General features: G+C 42.3%; 1 protein-coding gene across 1 annotated transcript; it reads left to right on the top strand.

Annotated features, from left to right (window-relative positions):
* Positions 1-3691: 3691 nt before the first annotated feature.
* Positions 3692-15866, top strand: idh1 (isocitrate dehydrogenase (NADP(+)) 1). The gene is made up of 9 exons (XM_056289134.1): positions 3692-3808; positions 4692-4821; positions 7809-8100; positions 9094-9196; positions 11893-12070; positions 12345-12496; positions 12667-12807; positions 12986-13148; positions 13308-15866. The coding sequence occupies exons 2-9, from the start codon at positions 4700-4702 to the stop codon at positions 13399-13401; spliced, it is 1245 nt and encodes a 414-aa protein (XP_056145109.1). The 5' UTR covers positions 3692-3808; positions 4692-4699; the 3' UTR covers positions 13402-15866.
* Positions 15867-16309: the final 443 nt, after the last annotated feature.

The following is a 16309-nucleotide window of genomic DNA, read 5'->3' on the forward strand; positions in this document are numbered from 1 at the left end:
CTTTAGGACCCTCTGAGTCACCTGCGTTGTATTTAGTGTGCAGTTCTTAATATAAAAGGTGGCTTTAGATTAGATTAGATTGTTTTATTAGCCACACGACCAAGGCCGGTGGAATTTGTTTCTGGTACACATTAAACTCTGCAGCACAATACATACATGGACAACAACAGACACTCCACATGTTATCCCGAACAATACAGTTACACAATAACAGAAATAAGCATATCACGCATAACAATTAGGTGAATGGTGGTATTTATGCCAATGGTGTGTAAGGAGGGGACTACAGGGAGGAATTCAGTCCTGATAGCTAGGGGGGGAAATCTGTTTGTGAAGCATTTAGTCTTAGTGGACAGTGACCTGTAGTGCCTCCCTGAGGGAAGGAGCTGGAAGAGGTGATGAGCAGGATGTGAGGGGTCGGAGATGATCTTCTTTGCTCGCTTTACAGTCCGGTTAGTATGTAGAGATTCAACTGAGGGGAGTGGGTTGCCTATGATTTTGGATGCCTTGTTGACAATCCACTGCAGTTTTTTTCCCGTGTTTGACTGTCCATGCCGCCATACCATACTGTAATAGAAGATGTTATGATGGACTCGATAATGGCTGAGTAAAACAGAACGAGCAGTTGATGTTTGAGCCGGTATTTTTTAAGCTGCTTAAGAAAATAAAGTCGTTGTTGAGCTTTTGCAATGATGTGTTCGGCGTTAATTTTTCACTTCAGGGTATTGCTGATGTATGTTCCAATGAATTTAAAAGAGTCGGTGGTGGTGATGGGGTCTCTGTTCATTTGTATAGGTGTTTTGGGGATTCAGCATGCATCAGAAGTCAATAATGAGTTCTTGGGTTTTGGCTGTATTAAGCAGAAGGTTGTTGTTTGCACACCAAGTGACAGCTTAGTCTACTGCAGTGCAGTACTGGGTTTCATCATTGTTGGAGATGAGACCTACAATGGTTGTGTCGTCTGTGTATTTTATTATTTTCACAGCGCTATCCGTGGATGTAAAGTGGCTGTTGTAAAGTGAGAAGAGCCAGGGGGAGAGAACACAGCCCTGAGGAGCACCTGTACTGAGGGTAAGAGGGTGTGAGGTTAGGTTATTAACCTTCACCCTCTGTGGCCTGTTCCACAGGAACCTCCGGATCCAGTGGCATATGGCTGGGTCAATGTTCATAGCCAAGAGTATGGTAAAGAATTTGAGTGGGTTGATGGAGTTGAAGGCGGAACTTAAGTCTATGAACAGGATGCGTGCGTAGGTGTTTGGTGATTCCAGGGGTTGCAGGGCATGATAGAGGGCTATACTAACTGCATCCTCAACAGATCGATTTTCTTGATAGGCAAATTGATATGGGTCCATCATTGGGGAGGTGCAAGATTTCAAGTGTGACAGAATGATGCGCTCAAATGCTTTCATGGCTACAGAAGTTAGGGCAACTGGTCTGAAGTCATTGAGGCAAGTTATCTTTGAGGACGTTGGCACAGGCAGGGGCATAACTACCATATATGCAGGGTATGATACCGGCATATTCAATTAAATGAATGAGTGCTTCTTATTTTGGCATATTCAATTAAATGAATGAGTGCTTCTTATTTTGGCATATTCAATTAAATGAATGAGTGCTTCTTATTTTGGTATATTTGTCATAATTTTACTAATATGCAATGATTGCTGGGTAATACTGCATGCATGCTGTTGTTGTCCAATGTCAAGTCTCAATTCGATCATGTGACGAGACTATACGATAGTCTACAGCTAGTTTAAATTAGACCAGTAATGTTAACTAAACTGACAGCAAGCAGCATGGAGTACAAACACAAAAGCGGGTTTCAAAAAAGAAAATCAAAAGAAGCAGCAGAGAAGGAGAACGCTAAGCTCCCGAAAATAGTGCTTTTTTTTAAAGAAAGACGAGGAGGTAGAAAGCAGGACTAATTCAGCTAAGCAAGAGCCAACTGCAACATTATGTTTTCATCTGTGTTTAGAGGTGCGTGTTATGGTGATCCGGCCTATTACTACAAGGCCCGCTTTGACCATCTTGCATTAGGGCCCGGTGCTGATTCGTTACACCCCTGGGCACAGGAATGATGGTAGAGAGTTTGAAGCACTGTGGGACTGTACATTGGCTTAGAGATGTGTTAAATATGGTGTAAAATATTGGGGCCAATTGTGCTGCACACTGGCTCAACAAAGCAGGACTGATGCCGTCTGGCCCTGCTGCTTTCTTAATGTTCAGCTTCTTGAATGTTGCTCTCACCTCATCCTCCTGGATGCAGAAGGGTGGCATTGGAGTGGAAGTGTGGGGGGGGGGTTGCTGGTGGAATAGGTTTTTCAAACCTTGCAAAAACTTATCTAATTTATCTGGGAGGTCATGGTCATTATTGGAGGGGAGCAGGGGCATTTTTGTAATCTGTCATTTCCTTAAGCTTTTTCCATATTGATCTGGAGTTACTGGAAGAGAATTGTTGTTCGAGTTTTGTTGCGTAGCTAGACTTTGACTTTAACTGTACCTGCACTATAAATCCTGCTGAAATAGGCTATATGTGAATTCTTGGATATTATGCTGTTTGGGGGCTTTTAAGCATTCAGGGGTCCATTGCCTCATAATAATGTCACTGACAAGCTGTGCAAAGTTTGGTGTTAGCTACTGTAATATCCATGCGTTGTAACATGTTTTAGTAACGTTTCTGGTGTTAGATTTAATGTTTATTCTGGTCACAAGGGGGCGATCTAGGTTAAAGTGTCGTATATGTGAGACGTTCTTGGTTCACGTTGAGCCCGGAAGTAGCGGAGTTAGCGAGGCGTGTTAGTATGCTATGGCTAGCAGATACACTAGCAGATGTACCGTTGTCGTTATGCAAATGTTTCACTAAAGAGTCCAAAACGCAGCTTCATGGTATTTGAGTTATTATTTCAAAACTTTACAGCTACTAAAAATTACCACGTTTAACAAAGACAATCAAAAATACAGAGACGGCAAGCTGGTATTGACACGAATTTCTGAATCCTTCACATTTGTAATTTGTGATATTAGGCTATACAAATAAAATTGACTTGACTTTTATGGCAAGAGGCTCCCACTTAGGAGCCCTAATAACCCTTTGGGCCCATTTATTAACCTATCCATGCGCTGATTGGCACGTCAGGCGTTAGTTTACTTCACATGGACAAGTTTGCAATAAAATAACAGAATGCACGGTGTGAAGTTTTGACAACCAGTGTTGCTCTGAATCTAGATCAATACCTCCATCTATCTCTAGTCCAGAGCTCCGTCACGGGATTACATAAAAATGGTGACATTGCACATCTGCAGCATAAATGGGCCGATCTCGACCGAGATTTACTATGCCAGAGATTTGAACTGCCAATTCCCATATTATGTGTTCGTGGGATTTAGGGACATAAGAATTTAATTATTTTTACAATACCTGAAGCGTTCTCCGCTTATAGTACATAAATTTGGCAACAGCCAGTAAATATAATCCAAAGAAATTGTGAATTAATTAATTAATTTACAGTCTTCGGTTAATTTCGGCCATTTAACTATTTGCTGAACCGCGTTACTGCGTCCGGGCCAATCGCCGGGGCGGTCCGGCCGTCGTGTGGTCTGTGTTCATTGGCCAGTAGACATGGTGCTCTTCTCTGATTGGCTAAAATTTGCCAGCGATGTGGATACGGTCATACGGAAGTTGGGTCCCGTTTACGGCAGCCCTGTATCGCCTACAACTCAGCAGCCCACTGTCCGCAGACTCCACCAGGACTATCCGCCGCTTCCGCGCAATCCTCCGACTGTTGTTTAGCTCGGCGATCAAATCAAGGTAATCATTTTGAAATAATTTGTTATTTCGCTCGTTGCAGTGTCAAACAATCACACATGACAGACCGATTGCCCTAATCCGATTTGACAACCCCATCCCTACCCCACCCCATTGTTTTGTTAAACTCGTTGCCCTTAACGCGATTAATACGTAAAGGAGGGAGACCGAAAAGAATGAAAGCTGCAGCTTAATCAGGCCGCTTTGGCTGCTTCTGTCACGATGAAGTGCGTAGGACACCCCAGACGGACATTCAGGCCCATGGCTTTCGCAAGCGCTCCTATGATCTTGTAGAATTGTATTCAGCTCCACAAATGGCAAATTCGACAAACTGTCTCTCCTTATCGCTGGATGATCGGCACGTTGCAGATGCGGTGTGCATAGTAGTGTTAAGGGGAGCAGCTGTCAAATGAACTACGTGGACTAAGTATAAATGTATACTTTTCCTGTGTTTTGCCACATTAACTATCCAAATAAGGTATTGAGCTTTTATGTCATTTGTTAATGTTAGTGCAGGCTACAGAGGTCTCTAAATAAAAGTGATATTTTTTGCATTAAAACTGCAGTATTGGCTATTGATTTGAGCCAGGGTTGTGGAATGGGCTCTCTTTGACAGACTTTCACAGCCATGGACATTAAATAGTTAAATAAGGTTAAGCGGGGAAAGCGCTGAGTCACTGGCGTGGTAATTTTTGATTCGTTTTGAATGAAGTCCATTCATTCGGAATAATGTTCTCTTGTTTAAAGTGGAATGGTTCAGTGTTGCTTTTGTAAATGCACAATTAAAATCCTTTTATACTGCCAATTATAACTTGCATGTCACCTCATCTTACTCAAGTTGTCTTTATTATTGGGTAGTTTAAGTTTTGACCCTATCTATCTCTAGGCTCTAAGATGTCTAAGAAGATCAAGGCGGGCTCTGTGGTGGAGATGCAGGGAGATGAGATGACCAGAATCATCTGGGAACTCATTAAGGAGAAACTCATCTTCCCCTACCTGGAGTTGGACCTACACAGGTGATCCTCCCTATGGAAAACCACAGACTGTGTAACTGACTATATAACTACAGACAAAGTGGAGAGCACTCCACTTTGTCACTTTGCTTACTTTTGGAAACCTGTTTAAAATTCACCACTTTGATTCTAACATTTCTATTCCATAATTGTCCACCAAAAGAAAAAAGAAAAAGAAAAAAGGTTGAAGCATCAAGGCATGTTAGAAAGTGGGATTTTATACAAAGGTTACATTATAGAGGTGTACATGTATAACAGAGAGGGGCACCTCTTGATATCAAATAAAGCCCTATGTCCTTTATCCTGTCTGGCTGACTGGTGATGGATTGAGGTTCTGTTGGGCGAAACTGCTGGTATGATGCTGTTGGTGAACAGAGAACACATTTGTCTTGATAATGTTTGGGATCTCAAACAGTAGTTCTCTTCCAAACTTGAAATACACCTGCAACGTTCCAATTTTTGATTATGTAGATACTGATTCTGTACACCCACTTGAGAGCGTGTGTGTGTGTGTGTGTGTGTGTGTGTGTGTGTGTGTGTGTGTGTGTGTGTGTGTGTGTGTGTGTTTGTGTGTGTTGGTGATGACAGATAGGTAGTGTGGCAAATTGCATTCATAGTAACAATAGGAATATGATCTGTCTCCAAAATCAACAGCCAAATACCTGCAGGGCTGATCTTTCTTGTTGGGTTGGTTTTGCCATTTACAGGGAGTGAGATGCAGAATACCTCTAATACCTCTTGACAGTATCTGATATACTCCTGTTTAAATTAAATGCAAGTGTCGCCTGTGGATCTCTAGTCATCACTCACGGCCTTGAGCGTGACAGGTCTCATCAAAGGCCAGTTTTTATCTTGTTCTCGCATCAGTGGTTCCAGTTTATAGTTGCACAATCACTTGCTGCATTGTGTAAATTCCTCATGTAAAACCGGTTCTCTTTATTTAGTGATTAGATAACAAGAAAAGATCGTGAAATAATGGCCAGATCAGAGAGAGTAGTTTGAGTTGTGACTTTCAAGTTACTGCACAGAGTAGATATTACTTTGCAGTATTATCCAAGTTATTTCAGATATCTCATTAGAGCAATTTTGATACTTAAGGCAACATACTTCCCAACAGACAAATGAGCTTCTCATTACTTGTAATATTTGAGGGTTTACCATTTGTGGATTATCATAAAGGCAAAAATATTGTACTGCCCATATCGCCTGTGTGTACTGTGTTTTGAATTGGAGATTATTCACATGACCTTTTGCATGTAGGTTCTGACCCATTAATCGGCCCACTGATTGTGAATAAGACCTTCAAACTGTGGACAGTCTGTATTCCTTGGACTTTGGCTTCCCAAGTGGGAATATTGGCCTGCTGTGTATGTTGCACTTGCAACATCTCTTAACACTAGCATGCACACACACACCTAGCACCTTCATGAAGCTGTGCTTGATACACAGTGGGTCCAGGACATGTTTTAAATGCATTGAACATTTGAATGGATTGAATTACACAATCTAGTTAAACCTATGTCATGTCTATATTTTTCTTCCCTAGCGGGTTACAGAGTTCACGCGAGTTCATGTGGTTAGTGTTCAGCTTGTCTGCTTCCACAGTCCCACAAATGCATTTATTTTCTCAGCGGGGATGTGAAGTCAAAGACCACAGGCCAAATTTTTGGTTCAACCAAAGTTTCCTCAGTCCAGGTTCCGCCATACATTTCTAACTTGTTGTTTTCTCAGACAGCTAGTACATATCCCCACAATTTAGGCTCGAGTGTGCAGTTGCGTTATTGTGCGTCGTCTGTTGTTGGGCCTCATGTTGTTACTGCAGTGGTGATGTACTTGCTCATGGGGGTGGGGAAGACGGAAGTAGGTGAAAGGTTAAGACTCCTTTTGCACAATACTTGAGGTTACACTAGAATGTGTACTCCAGGATAAACTAAATGGAGTACGCCAGGTCTCATTTTCAGGTAATTTTTGTACATTATAAGAGCCAGTTTCTCTCCTCTTGATGAGCATATTTTTCAAAAGTTCCAATGTTTCTCAAGCATGAATAATTGTGTGGTGTGGGACAACTTTTAACATCACTTGATAGATGATATTCAGTGGAATGGCAGTAATCACTGTATTTATTTTTATTTTTTTGCCTTTGTTAGGTAGCGACAGTGAAGAGTCAGACAGGAAATGTGGCAGAGAGAGAGAAAGAGACATGCAACAAAAGTTGTCAGCTGGAATTGAAGCGGCAACGGCTGCGGCCGTGCAGCTATGTGGCATGCATTGTAACCATTCGGCTACAGCGGTGCTCCAATTACTGTAAAATAAATTTGATTATTGTCATTTACAGGTTTTGAAGACTTTTCACACTTAAAGCATGATTTTAATGGGTAATAGCAGGGAGTAAGAGAGGAAGTGAAAAAAACATTATTGCAATACTGTGAAGGCCTTTAGGGTGGGTGGGGCAGAAGGCTAACGGGTGTTTCTGAGATGATCACTGGGTCAGGTGTTCTTAAGAAGTAGGCTACATATAAAATCAAAGATCTCCATCAGTGCCTTTTGTTGACTTCTTCTCTCAAGAAGTTATCTGGTATTGGAGCCCACCTCCAATTCTTTTCCTCTCTGTGTTGTTCATGTCCCCAGGCATGCAGCAATTCCTTTTCCACATAATACCATGTAGTTGGACATTTGCATCTGCCCAGCTTCAGCAATTTAAAACAGAGCCAGAGTTGGTCACATTGCTATGATAGAGTTATTCAGCCTACTTGTGGGTTGGTCTCCATGGAAGTGCACGTAATCGCTACCTCTACTCTGAACAAAGTCTTTCTTTATGGGCTCCTGTGCCTCTGTTGACAGGTTTCCAAGTCGTCTCTTTTTCTCCTCTGCTGTCTTTCCCTTCCTGCTCTTGTCCCCCCAGCTCTCATACACAATTACACAAGCAGACACACACAGGACTTAAACACATTTATGCTGTTCCACACTTCTCACTGTTTCCCCCTGTGCAGCTATGACCTGGGAATGGAGAACCGTGATGCCACCGACGACAGAGTGACGGTGGAGGCAGCGGAGGCCGTGCAGCGCTACAACGTGGGCATCAAGTGTGCCACCATCACACCGGACGAGAAGCGCGTGGAGGAGTTCAAACTTAAGCAGATGTGGCGCTCACCCAACGGGACCATCCGTAATATCCTGGGAGGCACAGTGTTCAGGGAGGCCATCATCTGTAAGAACATCCCTCGCCTGGTGCCAGGCTGGACAAAGCCCATCATCATTGGCAGGCACGCCCACGGAGACCAGGTAGCTCATCAATTCATTCTGGATCCCCTTTGGTTTGGTTTTTAGCAGAGTGTACATATGGACACAAAATATGAGCTATAAAGGTAGAGATTTGATTAGCGGATCAACTTTCGATATAAGACTGAAATCATTGTGATTTGGAAGTACAGTCTTAATAACTGCAATAAGGATAGGATAGGATATCTACAGCTTAGTTTTGAGTAGGATCAACTTTGTGCATTTACTCCAGTTTAAAGTCTCATTGTAGACGTGCACCATTACTTTCGTATTGTAATGATTCCAAGTGAAAAGCCAGAGGGACCACTTAGCTTTTGTTTTTGCCAAAGAATATTTTAACAATATCAACACAGAAGTATTTGACATAAAATATTGTGGTCTTTATTTTACCAATACCAACTCTGTCTTGGAGTTGGAGTTGAAATCTCTTCAGAGTACAGTTAACTCACATATGATTATTTTGTCAGGAGAGACCCAGTCACTTATTACAGTTCATAGAGATGACCTTTGCACCATAATGTGGACTTGCTGATTGCATTCATGACTTGGACAAATTGCAGCGATGTCATAACACTGATTTATAGACTAGCCCATGGCATTGGCCCCAAGTCAATAGTTGTTAAGTCACAGAAAAGTAATTTGGGTGAATGGTCATTTAGCTGCTGGACTCATCATATCATGTAGACAAACGGTCAAATCTGGTTTTTATTTAAGTTGTGTTGAGCAGTATTCTCTGTTTGTTTGGGCTGCTGACATTATTGCTTTTTCCATCACTTGACATTATGATGATACATTGCTGTTTGAAGCCCAGCTGGTTATGACTCTATTGACCATTACCATTTGACCTCTGATCCATTTAATTAAATTGCATCTCAAATGGAAGATTCTGTGATTCTAAAATAGTAGTTCTAAAGTGGTAGGGTTTGTATTACAGTATAAAACATCCCTAGTTTTGCCATGAAATAAACACCCCCCCTCCCCATTTACTGCCCACAGTACAAGGCCACAGACTTTGTGGTGCCCAGTCCAGGAAAAGTGGAGATGATCTACACACCAACAAAAGGAGAGCCAGTGAAGTTTGTTGTCCATCAGTTTGAGGGTAAGCCCACAGCAAGTCCTCCATTCAATCAAACCTCCTAAGTCTGGTTCATCGATTATCTACTGTTTTGCTTCTGCTTTAGTCTCTGACCTGCCCATGTCTCGCATTTAAGCCTGTATTAAAATTAAGTATCTTCACTCAATAATGTTCAGTTTTAGGGTTTGGACAGTGTGACCACCACTGCAAGTTTTTAAGCACAAACATTTCAATCTATTTGTTTGCTTTATTAATATAAAACCAATGAAATGGGTGTTTTCTTACATTAGCTCACTGGTGTTATCATTGTCATCATCAGACATTGTAATTAAACACTGAACCAACCAAAATGTAACTGAAAAAATCTGTGTAATGAATTTGGCTCCAGGGACCCGTTTGCAATGTAGTCTCATCTATCTATCTATCTAGCTATATATATGTGTGTGTGTGTGTGTGTGTGTGTGTGTGTGTGTGTGTGTGTGTGTGTGTATATCCATCCATTCATTATCCAAGCCGCTTATCCGAATTCGGGTTGCGGGATGTTGGAGCTTATCCCGGCCGTCATTGGGCAGCAGGCGGGGAGACACCCTGGACTGGCCGCCAGTCCATCACAGGGCTGACACATTCACACCTAGGAACAATTTAGTACGACCAATTCACCTAACCTACATGTCTTTGGACTGTGGGAGGAAACCGGAGCACCCGGAGGAAACCCACGCAGACATGGGGACAACATGCAAACTCCACACAGAGGACGACCTGGGATGACCCCCAAGGTTGGACAACGCAGGGGTTCAAACCCAGGACCCTCTTGCTGTGAAGTAACCGCGCTAACCACTGCGCCACCGCGCCGCCCAGCTCCATCCATTCTTCCGTCAATTTGAACAAGGTTCCCAGTGCCTGCAGATGAAAAGCAACCCCATAGCATTATACCGCCATGCTTCACTGTAAGGAGGGTGTTTTTTAGGGCATGAGCATGGCCTGTATGGGAGGGTGGCAAGAAAGAAGCCGTTGCTCAGAACTATGCGTATAACTCCTACCAAGCATTATATATATATATAAAATGTGTGTGTAAGTGAAGCAACTCACTCCCTTGTTTGCGTACTCACCGTTAACTAATGCAAATCTACAGGAAGGGGGGGTGGGCAAGGAAAAAAAATGATTGCTAGACTCAAAATGTTCATTGAGGCTTGATAAGCTTGAAAATCAACAGAGAAATTACACACAAAGAAAAGTTCAACTGTAATGTGACGATGTGACAATGAACAACTAAGTGTTCAGCCCCCGAAGTTGCCTTCAGATGGATCATAACGTTTTTCCACCTATGACCTGCGTGCATCCACTATTACCAACCTGGCAGGTTTGTGGTTAGATTTAGTAGCTTTTCAGACCCCCATATTGCGGTTCTTCCATACATGTCTGATTTAAATATAGTTCTTGTCAATACGTCGATAGTTAATTTATCATCATGGTGTCTAATTTCTGTAAACATGCAGGCTATTTTGTCGGTCAGTTTTTTTCTTCCCCTTCGCCATCGTAGCACTTTTTTGCCCATATGTCATACGTGAATTTAGTATTCCAATTAGTTGATGGCTTCATCTAGCCAGTTCTAGCATTAATGAGGTGGCAACACTGCTCGCAACTCTTTAATGAAATATGCTATAATATTGTGAGAATATAGTGAGGCCATGTGTCTACCAGAGAGGGTGTGTCTATTAACAGCTCTGTTGATTCACAGTCTCTCATTTGTTTTCATGTCTTATCCAAGCTTTGATAAGACATGATAGATCTAGCTTTCCTCAGGCTTCGCTTCTCCTTCATTCTTATTGGTTGGTGGAACTAAAACTGTCATTGATGAGTTGTGCATTTCAACCAAAGTTGAAATTGTTTCAACTTTAGAAAGAGGAAGAGACTAGTTCCAAAAGGGCTAAGGTCTAAAAAAGAGGTCAGGTCCCTACATTGTGTCAAGAGCATTCAAAGTGTGACATTTGTGTGGAAAAATAGAAGAAAACCCATTTCTTTCTTTTTTTGGAGGGGAGGGGATTTTTCACCCCCCCCTTTTTTTTTCTCCCCAATTGCATTTGGCCAATTACCCCACTCTCTGAGCCATGCTGGTCGCTGCTCCACCCCCTCTGCCGATCCGGGGGAGGACTGCAGACTACCACATGCCTCCTCCGATACATGTGGAGTCGCCAGCCGCTTCTTTTCACCTGACAGTGAGGAGCTTCGCCAGGGGGAAGTAGCGCGTGGGAGGTTCATGCCATTCCCCCTCCCTGCCAAACAGGTGCCCCAACCAACCAGAGGAGGCGCTAATGCAGTGAACCAGGACACATACCCACATCCGGCTTCCCACCCGCAGACATGGCCAATTGTGTCTGTAGGGATGCCTGACTAAGCCGGAGGTAACACGGGGATTCAAACTGGCGGTCCCCATGGTGGTAGGCAATGGAATAGACCGCTATGCTACCCGGATGCCCCAGAAAGACCATTTCTAAAGATCACTGGCATGACACAGCCTAAATCTGCTGAACACAAATCTACTAAGTCCTTACTTGCGCAGATTCGGTAGTGCTTCACTATGAGTATGACAGTGTCCTTTTAATATTCTATGTGCATATTTATAACCAGAAAAAGATCTGTGTGAAAAGACATGCATGTTAGCATTTGTTGACCTTTTAGTGCTATTACTTTACAGTGTATGTATTTGTGTATGTGTCCAGGCACAGGCGGAGTGGCCTTGGGGATGTACAATACAGACAAGTCCATCAGGGACTTTGCCCACAGCTCCTTGCAGATGGCCCTTACCAAAGGCTTGCCTCTCTACCTCAGCACCAAGAACACCATCCTGAAGAAGTATGATGGTCGCTTCAAAGACATCTTCCAGGAGATCTATGAGAAGTAAGAGCTTTCAACAGGACACGCATGTACATGCAAATACTGATACACACAGAGTAGAAATAAAACACTCTCACACACATACTGTGTCACTAATTCTCCCTCTCGCTCTCCTCTCTCTGTCTCCCCCGCCTTCTTACACCAGAGTGGTGACAGTAACAATAGGCACAATAACTAAGACCAAGATAGGTTTGTGTGGGAATTCAGTTAGGTTGATAAATAGTATCTTCATGTCCATGCATGTTTGCGTTTTCTCACCCTGATTGCTCTGACCCAGGGAGTACCGTGCTCAGTATGAGGCCAAAGGGATCTGGTATGAGCACCGTCTGATTGATGACATGGTGGCCCAGGCCATGAAATCTGAGGGCGGCTTCATCTGGGCCTGCAAGAACTATGATGGAGACGTACAGTCTGACTCTGTTGCGCAAGGTGTGTGTGCATATGGATAGATGGATAGATAGAGGTGCACAGTACAGCTATAAAGAAATAATCTAGGCAGAATTTTTTTGTTTGAATTATGTGCTTGTTCTTCTTTCATTCTCAGTTTGTTGCCTAAATGTTTTTGTGACTGTCTCTCTCTCTGTCTCTCTCTCCCTCAGGCTATGGTTCTCTGGGTATGATGACCAGCGTGCTGATCTGTCCTGATGGGCAGACAGTAGAGTCAGAGGCTGCTCACGGCACAGTAACACGCCATTACAGACAGCACCAGCAGGGCAAGGAAACCTCTACCAACCCCATAGGTACAATAAAGTACTGACACCTAACCTTTAGCCAGAATGGAAATGACATCCTTTGCCACACCCCTGGCATTCCATTGTCATTGCTGTTTTGTTTTTTGTTTTTTTTTCCAACCATGCCAGAATATGCTTCTAATAATACCATCTGTGTGTGTATGTGTGTGTTGGTTTGATGTCACAGCTTCCATCTTTGCCTGGACACGGGGACTGCTCCACAGGGCAAAACTAGACAACAATGCAGAGCTGCGTGTATTCTCTGAAGCACTGGAGGCGGTCTGCATTGAGACAATTGAGGCTGGCTTCATGACCAAGGACCTTGCCATCTGCATCAAGGGCCTGCCAAAGTTAGTCCTCTCCTCACCACATGTAAACTACCCCTCACATACCTGAGTGCAATTTAAAGCCAGTGAATATGTTCTTTTATAGTCAAGTTTTAGCAGAAGTCTGCATTCACTCTGTATAATTATGTTTTAACATAATCCTTTCCCCTGCTTTGTTTTTAGTGTGACACGCACAGACTATTTGAATACCTTTGAATTCCTGGACAAGCTGGCAGAGAACCTGAAGATCAAATTGTCCAGCCCACCCAAGCTGTGATCACATTGCTCAGCCTCTGCAGTCAAAATACAGATACAGCTACAAAAACCCACACATACACAGAAACACATTTACACACACACACACACATTTACACACACACACACACATTTACACACACACACACACACACACACACACACACACACACACACACACACACACACACACACACACACACACACACACACACACACACACACACACACACTAGAACTCTGGGCCCCCAGACAACACTGGTTCATGGATAAGTGTCTCCAGCACTTGAGGAGATCTTTAGCCTGAAACTAAATCATTCCCACTTGGAATTCCTCATATAGCAGGGTGCCTTGTCCAGAGGAGAGGGGAATGGAGACTTGTGATCCCTGTGGACCAACACACCTCCCAAGGAATCAGTTAAAACTAGTATACAGAAAGCCATACATGTGATGGCCTAGAGGTCCAATAACAATATTCATCAATGTCCAGGGCTGTCGACCCTAGTGTTCTCGTTTACCCAAATTGTACGAGGTCCCATGAGGCAAGTGTGATTTGCTTTGTCCGTCTTTGTCTGACAACCAGTATATGACATGGGAAACTCCTGCCAAATATTGTCTGAGGTTGCTCCTAGACCTCGTTTGCCTTATTCATTTTGGTGTCAAAAGTCAACAGTGGATTTTAATCATCCCTACTTTCTCTAAACTTCTCTTTTGGTCATTGAAGTGCCCATCACTGTCGGGCATTTTGCGCAATACCTCGAGCATTAAGGTGATGCCACTAGAATTTCACCCTCACTAGCAGCCATTGCCCTACTGCTGAAATATCACAATATACTGTTACTGTACAAGGTACATAAGTATTTTGTTGATGGTTGTCCACTGTGGCAAAATGTTTCTGAAATTTTTGTGCAAACTGAGGTTCAGGCAAAATAAAATGTGACAGTCTGGTAAGAGTCCAAAGGCTTGGACAGAAATGACCACTCATTGCATTTGAGTAGATAAAATAATTGTATCGTTAATTTTTATCATTGTCAAAGTCTGATAATTTAACATTTGTATGCTACCAACACTCTCCAACATGGATGTTATGCATGGCATATTTATATTTTCCTGTGTATCAATCAATCAATCAAACTTTATTTATATAGCACAAGTCATAAATCAAATGCAACTTCAAGTGCTGAACATAAAGTTGAGTTAAAAAAACAAACACGAGTTTAAATAAAAACATGAAAATTAATAACTAAGTTAAAAAAGAACATGAGTTTAAAAAACATGATGTAAATAAAATGTAATAAACCTAATAATAAAATAACAGTAAAAGTGCAAGTCAAGATAAATACACACTAGATAAAAGGCAGGCTAAAAAGGTCACCCTCAGTTCCTGCGGCAGGCCGTTCCATAGGCTGGGGCCATATTGGCTTAAGGCGGCCTCACCATGGGTCTTAGACCGGACTCTAGGAAAAACCAAGAGACAACTACCAGAGGATCTGAGGTTTCTAGTGGGTACATATCTTAAAACCAGTCAGACAAGTAGTCGGAAGCAAGACCATTTTGTGATTTGTAGACTAATAAAAGAATCTTAAAATAAATTCTAAAACTGACAGGTAGCCAGTGCAGGGATTTTAAAACGTGTAATGTGTGCTCTCCTTCTGTCTGGTCAACACACGAGCAACTGAATTTGTATAAATTGGGAGGGATTTATGACTTTTTGGTAGATCAGAAAGGAGGGCATTACAATAGTCTAGCCTACTAGTGATAAAAGTGTGCACTAGTCTCTCAGTATTGGCCTGGGAGAGAAACAGATACTCTGGTGATGGTTTTTTTTAAGTGATAAAAGGCAGATTTGGGTACATTCCAGATGTGGGCATCGAAATTTAAATTAGAATCTATGATGACACCTTAGTTTTTAGCCTGGTGCCTGGGACTGAGTGCCAGTGACTTCAATTTAGAGGTCAGTTTCTCTCTCTGCCTTTGCTCCAATGAGTAGTACCTCTGTTTTATCTTGGTTGAGCTGAAGAAAGTTATGAGCCAGCCAAGCATTCATGTCTAAAATACACTTGTGGAGTGCATCAATAGGGCTTGTGTCATCAGGAGAAACAGCAATATAAAGTTGAGTGTCATCAGCTTAACTGTGAAAATCATGTCTCCTGATGACACTACCAAGGGGCAGCATATATAGACTGAAAAAGACTGGACCTAGAATCGAGCCTTGTGGTATGCCACAGTTGATATCATAGTTCTTAGAAGAGTATATGTGTATCAATGTGAATTAATAATTATTTCAATAATGCATACACTACCAAACAAATGTATCTCCCATCAGTTTTGTTGTTATTCTGCAGGTCTGTCCTCAACAGTATGCTTGTTAACTCCCAACCTTCTATTGCAGTGCTCACCAACCTTTTCCAAGCCAAGTATGTCCAAATATAGGCCAAGAGCTACCATTCAGAAATATAAGAAATAAAAGCCCACAGGTGTTTAAATGCTGAATAAAGCTGCCCCGTTTTGTTTTTTTACAACCAATCCATTTTAGCAATTTTTATTCCGATTATGCTTTGTCAAGGTACAGTATGAACTGAAATACCCTCATCTTCTCAAAATAAGCCTAGAAAGCAGAAATTAAAATATGAATGACTACAATACATTAAATGCAGTTAGGCAAAGAGTGCAACATAAATCTTTCCACTGAACCATATGCCACATGACAACAAAAGGGAAATAAACAAGCAATTGGATACTATACACAGTATTTCAACCCAAACTATGCAAAACCTCCCCAAAGTCTGTGTGATGGCTGTGACTGCAAACGATCAGTTAGTGCTCTGTAGTTGGGTTCATAGTTAGAAACACTTTCTCTCACACAGTCAGTAAGGTGCCTGTCAGTCAGATGGGTCCTGTGCTTTGTTTTGATTATTTTCATCTGTGAA

The sequence above is a fragment of the Lampris incognitus genome, chromosome 11 (assembly GCF_029633865.1).
Source record: "Lampris incognitus isolate fLamInc1 chromosome 11, fLamInc1.hap2, whole genome shotgun sequence".
NCBI lineage: Eukaryota > Metazoa > Chordata > Actinopteri > Lampriformes > Lampridae > Lampris > Lampris incognitus.